The sequence below is a fragment of the Anguilla anguilla genome, chromosome 7 (assembly GCF_013347855.1).
Source record: "Anguilla anguilla isolate fAngAng1 chromosome 7, fAngAng1.pri, whole genome shotgun sequence".
Taxonomy (NCBI): domain Eukaryota; kingdom Metazoa; phylum Chordata; class Actinopteri; order Anguilliformes; family Anguillidae; genus Anguilla; species Anguilla anguilla.
In genome coordinates, this window is record NC_049207.1 from 22,306,710 (window position 1) to 22,313,501 (window position 6,792).

Here is a 6,792-nt window from a genome sequence, read left to right on the forward strand (position 1 = left end):
GGTTTCATCTGATTTTACCTGAAAAATGTCTTTGTTTCATGGTCTCTATGTCTTAATGTCAAATTCTGAATAAAAGTATAGTTTTAAAGGTTTTAAATGTTGATGACAAGGTAACACACAAGTTTTGCATCGTTTGGAGGCTAGCCTGCTTGTCACCTGTCACCTGTCACCAGTCACCAGTCACATTAGTTGCTTTCGAAGCTAGAAGCTAACTGTGTATTTTTACTCAGAAAATGTCTTTGCTTTCAGTATGCCTTAATGTGAAATTCAGTGTAAAATATAGTTTTAGAGGTTATAAAGGTGAGATGACAACATAAGGTAGCAGCGGAGTTTTGTTAGGCAACCGAGACCCAGCCCAGGCATTGGCATTGTTCTCAAAAACATGGTTTTGTGGCACTCAAAATGAAATGCAAAACAACTCGATATTTGGAGTAGAGATCATTTTGGTATGATTATTATTATTATTATTATTATTATTACTATTATTATTATTATTATTATTAGTTGTAGTAGTAGTAGTAGACGTAGTCGTAGTAGTAGTTAAAGTTGTTATCTGTATTACAAAAATTGGATAGTACCTGTTGCCTGTGCAGATTCCATTGACAAGCTTTCTCTCTGCTCCCCAGAACTACGCTGCTATGAAAATGGTGGGACCCTTTGGCGGAGGTGGGAAAACAGCAGAGTGAGTGATGGAAGAGAAAGAGAGAGTGAAAGGAGACAGAAGGGGAGAAAGGAAGAGGGTGTTGACACAGCAGATGAAGAAGACCTTTTTGTCAAAGCAATCTTCAGCATTCAAGTATTTCAGCTTCAAAGAATAAACAGAGCCACCGTTTGACAATGAGTTATATCAACAAAGCAACTTTCATGTTATTAATATTCCAGTATAGTTCCATCCTGCAGCCTGCACCATTTCTGTATGAAAACAAATAGCCATCAGCATTAGCATCTCTTGCGCAGGATGTGCGTGCTCAGTACTGCACCCCAAAGCAGGGATCACGAGAGCCCGCTAGTTTCCAACAGAGAAAATGAAGAGAAATGTGTGTGTGTGTGTGTTTGTGTATGTGTGTGTGTGCGTGCGGCAGTGTTCCTCTGTGTTGAAATCTTGCCCTCACTACAACCCGGCCACTCTGTTCTCCTTCACTCAGTTACACTTCAGCGTCATTTCTTTTAATACTTTTTACGTAGTCTGAAAAACTTTGCTCCTTTTTCCTCAGTCAGATGCCTTTTCTTCTTACTTTGACACAGTATGAGACACAGCTCTGGCTACTGTGTTCCTCCCAGGCCTTTGTGTGCTGTCTGGTCCTGGGGTTAAGTCCAGGATTTGCTCTATGTGCTTGTAGGTATTCCGCAGTGATTTTCAGTGCGCAAGACAGAGATAATCATCAAACATGCTGGTTTAGTAAAGAAAAAATACAAAAGAAAAACAAACCCATACTGCACTTAGGGCTCAGGAGTGTGTGTGTGAGCATGTGTGTGTGCACACAGGCTAAAAAAGAAGACTTGAAAAAAAAGAAAGGAAAAAAAAACCAAAAAAAACAAATGTCACTGAACTTTTAAATCCAGTCTGAAACTCCATTTCCCCACGGCTCCACTCTACATGGAATCAGGTGTGCCGGGGTTACGGTGGGGTCACGCCGGGGTCGCGGCGCGGGGGTCGCGTGCCGCAGCGAACCTCTTACGCAAACGGCAGCTCGCGTGCGCCGGGTTGCTCGCCACAGCACTCCCCCCGACTTCACACTGCGACCTAACACAGGCAGAGAGGTCAATCTGAATCTGCTTAATCCGTCTGGATCCCCCTGGATTTCCTGGAGCGTGTACGTTTTGAGGAAAATAAAAAAAAGAGAAACCCTTTTGATCTTTAAATAATCCCCCTATTGATGTGATGGCGGGGCCAAACACATGAGCGTGGACTGCAGCACCACAGTAAGGGTCCCCTTTTCCCAAACCTCTGAGGCCCCAGTTTCACACCGCAGAGGGAGGGCCCACAGACAGGTAGCAACAGATACAGTGCGATAGAACCTGCGTGTTTCAGCAAAGAAATAAGGAATCATGTGTTTTACAGTAGCTGCTTCTTTACTGTAATTGTTTTATAACCCTGAGCTTTCTGTACATCATGTGATGCAATGGGAGAGGAAATGTAAAATGTAAACAAAATTTAAACAAAGTGCAAAATACTGTTTGATGCACATATTTGTGAATGAGCCTATATGTTTGGCTATGGCAGCATTAAGTGATTGGAGGCAGTGGGTTAAGTATTGCACTGATTATGTGTTGTGTATACTTAGAATTCATATTATTATTATTATTATTATTATTATTATTAGCAGTATTATCTTTTGGTCATGACTAAGCAGCAGAATATATGATAGTGTTCCTCATTCACCTGCAGTCTGAATGAGTGGCTCCCTCATTGTAATGACTTTACCTTCATTCTACCACTAGATGGTGATAAAGAAAACATTGAGGGAATCTATGTATTCATGCCTCGAATAGTGTCTCTATCTTGTTTTATTTTTATTTTACTTAAAAAAATTTTTTTTTTTTTAGTTTTAGTTTAGCTTTTGTTTTTTATTTTTATTTTATTGATACTTGCCGTGATAAGGAATGCACTGAATTTGTGCAATTTGCTGGGCTGTAGCCTTAATGGAAAAGAAGAAAGCAGCTTTCAGCATGAGTATACATTATACAGTATATGTACTCATTTGTGTATGGATGTGGGACAGGAATCTACTGTAAAACTGGTCTACTACTGAAATGGCTGAAGAATAATGAGAGGTTGTCTTCTTCCAATTTTACTGCTGTAAAATGCACTGAACCTTCATGCCTTAGTTTTAGCAATGCCTTTATAAATACCAATGCGCCTCATCTTGAAGATAATAGTTTAACACCAAAGCTAAGTCTTTGTGCCGAATTTATTATAGTGTCTCATATCAGACCCTATGAGATATGTTGCCTTAGCTTCTGCTCTGTGAAAGCAGTGTATTTTGTCTAATGCAAAATGAATGTTCTGGTAAATAGAGTTTTATTTTGAGTTGTTACACCAAGGAGTAAGTCACTGGCAGACTACAGATATCCTGGGGATCTCTCAGTGGTAAAAGTTCATTTTTTTATGACAATGAAATGTCCGAGAAACATATCACCACCAGTTTATTTTTACTGTATCAGTTATGAATTTGCTTGTGCCTTCAGAAAATTAACCAAATATGTAATGTGCACTCCGAATACATACATCTGCATAAAAAATATGTATGTGTACAATATGCCTCTCCTCTGATAAAACAGTATTACAAAGTCATCTGTCTCTGTGACTGTGTTCTGTTTCACAGCGTGAGCTAAAACACGTATTGTGAACCATTTCCCATTCGTTTCTTTGATCAATATAGATGCCCAACCCCAGGCACTGATTCCAATCGCTTTACACAAAATGTAAACAGAAAAAGGTGATCCAGTGTGAAGACACAGGGGTACTATCTGTTCACAGGTTTAGTTTAGGCACTTTGCCAGGAATGTAACTTATTCCCACCATGTCACTCTGTGTCTCCCTTTTCTGGTGAAAGAAATCCTCTACGTGTGATTTGTCAATCCAGGGCCAACCAATCAGGAATGAAACTTTAAAGCCACACAACATGTGGAAAAACTAAGAGCATTTTTGTGATTTATGTTGTACCTTTCCTACAGTGATCCTCCCACACACAATAAGGAGAAGCACAAAGGGAACCCAACATTGAGCGTGAAAGAAACATCGGCGTTGCAAAACATTGTATGTTTTCTTTAACACTTCTCTGATGTAATTAAACATGATTTTTCATTTAGTCACCACATATTCACATAACACATAAATTATCCTCTCGGTTATAGGAAATTATTTCACACAATGGTCTACTGTATTCCTCAATTGTCTGAATTAAGAACTGCTTTTTTTTTTTTTTAACTGACACTTTTTTGAGGTGAAGAAAGAAAAAAGGAATTGGTCGACTGGATGGAGTGATGTCACAGTAGTTAATAGGTGGCGATGGACGCAGCAGAACAGGGCGGTGTTCTCTTAGTAAAACAAGCCGTTGTGGCTGTGTTCCCCAGTGTGGGGGCGCACCTAGAACGGCGTGTTCCGTTACCGCCGCCGGCACGTTCCATTCCGCGGACGCAGCCGCCCGGTCGCCCGCGCTGCTCGGTCGCCCCGGCGCCCGAGTAGAGTACGCTGGAACGTGCCCACGTTGTGTTTGTTTATAATGCGCCAGGAGCCCCGTTCCACGTGCTTTCCCAAACGCTGGATGACTGAGGGGATCCGTGGCCAGGGACATGACGGGGGGAGCGCTGACCTTTTCTCTCTCAGGGCCCATTCTGGAAAAGGACCTCCTTCTTTTTGGATGTTTTTTGGTTTTAGTTTTTTTTTCCCTCTGCGTCTTTACTTTTTAGACCTCTCTCTCTCTCTCTCTCTCTCTCTCTCTCTCTCTTCATCTCTCCTTTCCAACTCGTTTCTGTAGTGTCCCACAGGGGAGCTCAGATTGTTCCAATCCTCTTTTCCAAGACAGACATATAAAGAAATGGTAAGGTAAAAAGGGAAATGACCCAAAAACTCTCCAGCCAGCTTCTGGTGGTCCATCACACATTTACGCATATTAATAGATGGGCCTTTTGGGGTTTGGGGACACACTAGTGGGGGTTGTGGGTTAGAGGAGGGAATTCAGTCAGATTTTCCTTAAATAAAGTGTCGCTCGCATGTAACGGTCTGCCTTAGAGGGAATTACACCCTCTGATGCAGTCCATCCTAGAGGAGTTTGTTAGGCTTGTAGTGTTGGGAGGGAGGAGGCAGGCTCGTTGCTGGGTGTCACACAATCAGCCAAAAACTGATCAATGCCTGTGTCAGGTCTCTGGACTCAAACTTGGACTCAAAAAGTGGGTGTTACAGTTCCCTTGAGCAAAACTTCATCTCTCCTACAACATAGATTTGGGATCCATTGAGAAAAGAGATAATCCAGTTACTAAGTATATTGCACTGTTGTATAATTATCTATGTTTGAGTAGACGAGTTGTAATTAGACTGTTAATTATCACTTATTACACTGAAATAACATTGTAATTATACTGCACTTAAAATATTTTGTTTTGAAGCAGTGTGGTATTTGTTACACATACATACAATCACATCTCCTTAACTCTGTATCTGACTGTAATGAAGTGTTAAATGTTACTACTTCATAAATTATAGCAGCAAATGTTATAAAAATCCTGACTGTGCATGGGTATTCTCCTTTTCTAAGAAATTCAAAGTCATCTGGATATAATAGGGGAAAGTCTAGAGGTGAGAATACTGAAGCCAATATTGCTGTGTCAACAGCTGCTAGTGGACTATGGCTTTGTTTGATCTCAACCATGTTTGTAGGGAAGAAATACTGTTCTTAGAAATGATATCTTAGAAATTTGTGTTCACCTAAACTGGATAGTTAGGGTCCTGATGGAAGTGCATTATATTATGGTCCTCTGAATTAGAAGTCACCTTTTCCGAGAGCAATTTTATTCCAGGTCCATCAATTTCGCAAGAAAGAGGGACATAAAGCCAAAAAAAGAGAACCTCACATTGTTCCGGACTTGGCACCAAGGCTGCACAAACAAAGACAGGAATTCTGGACTCTTATTGGAGTAATTGCATAAACTCTGCCATTGCCTGTCATTCCCAAGCCTGGATGGGAAAGGAGGAGGGTTGTGCACAGGACTAGCAACCCTGTCACATAAAAACCAAATTTCTGGAATGTAAAAACACTCTACCAAGCCGGAAAACTTGCTGGAGTTTTGGAAGAAATAGAAAATTGCAACATCAACCTTCTTGGGGTGAGCAAAACTAGATAGATTGGTTCAGGAAAGAGGAAACTAGCAATGGGACACACCATACTGCTTTCTGGAAGATCAGACAACCAACACAATGGCTGTACTTATACACAAACGGCACAAAAAGTCGAGTGGAAACCTATCAACAAGAGATTACTTATGGCATGATTTTATTGAAAATATGAAGTTGTCCATTTTAACCCGCAATGTATGAACTGAAGATGCTGATTAGGAAGAAAACTATGTTTTCTATGAACAGGGAGCGTCACAATACGCTCGATCCCACAATGTCTTATTAATCGTTGGCAACTTTAATGGAAGAACGAATGGTTCAGAAAATGCATACAGAGAAAGAGTAATGGGCAAACAGGTGTTTGGTGCCCTTAACAACAATGGTGAAAGAGTAGTGGAGCTCTGCCAGGAAAATTGGAACTTTGTTCCAGCATGAGGATGTACACAAAGTCACTTGGAAGGTCTGCAACGTGAAGACAGTGAGTCAAATAGATCACATCATAGTGAACGTCTTTAACGTCTCTTTATCACACCCTGCTGACTCCCTGTCAGCGCAGTAAACACAGTCTGTTTCCCATTGGGAGCCTGATAAGGGGTCTAAACCACCCTACATGTGAAAATGAGAATGGGTCAAGTCAGGCTTTTTTGATGCTTAAGAATATCTGGAAATTCAAGAACCTCACTATTAAAACAAAGATCTTTTTGTCAAATGTCCCGACTGTCCTCCTTTATGGGTCAGAATATTGGGAAGTGACTAAATGAGTTGGTATTGGATTGAGAGGCATTGGATTGGAGATGTCTTAGGAATGGCAACACATGCAATTCCAAAGACAGCAATATACTGAACCCCAGAGGGTAAACAAAATCAGGAAGACCAAAAGAAACCTGGAGAAGACCCGTAGAGATAGAGATAAAAGAGAATGATTGGAACTGGTGCAAAGTCCAACAACTGGTCAA

At 40.9% G+C, this 6,792-nt stretch overlaps 1 protein-coding gene across 10 annotated transcripts in view; it reads left to right on the top strand.

Annotated features, from left to right (window-relative positions):
* Positions 1 to 3,295, top strand: part of dysf (dysferlin, limb girdle muscular dystrophy 2B (autosomal recessive)) — an 89,745-nt gene extending 86,450 nt beyond the window's left edge. For all 10 annotated transcript variants that reach the window (XM_035426208.1, XM_035426212.1, XM_035426214.1 and 7 more), the window contains one exon: positions 627 to 3,295. In XM_035426208.1, coding sequence (XP_035282099.1) covers positions 627 to 686 — 60 coding nt within the window. In that variant the 3' untranslated portion in view covers positions 687 to 3,295. The remainder of the gene's footprint in view (positions 1 to 626) is intronic.
* The last annotated feature ends 3,497 nt before the right edge of the window (positions 3,296 to 6,792 follow it).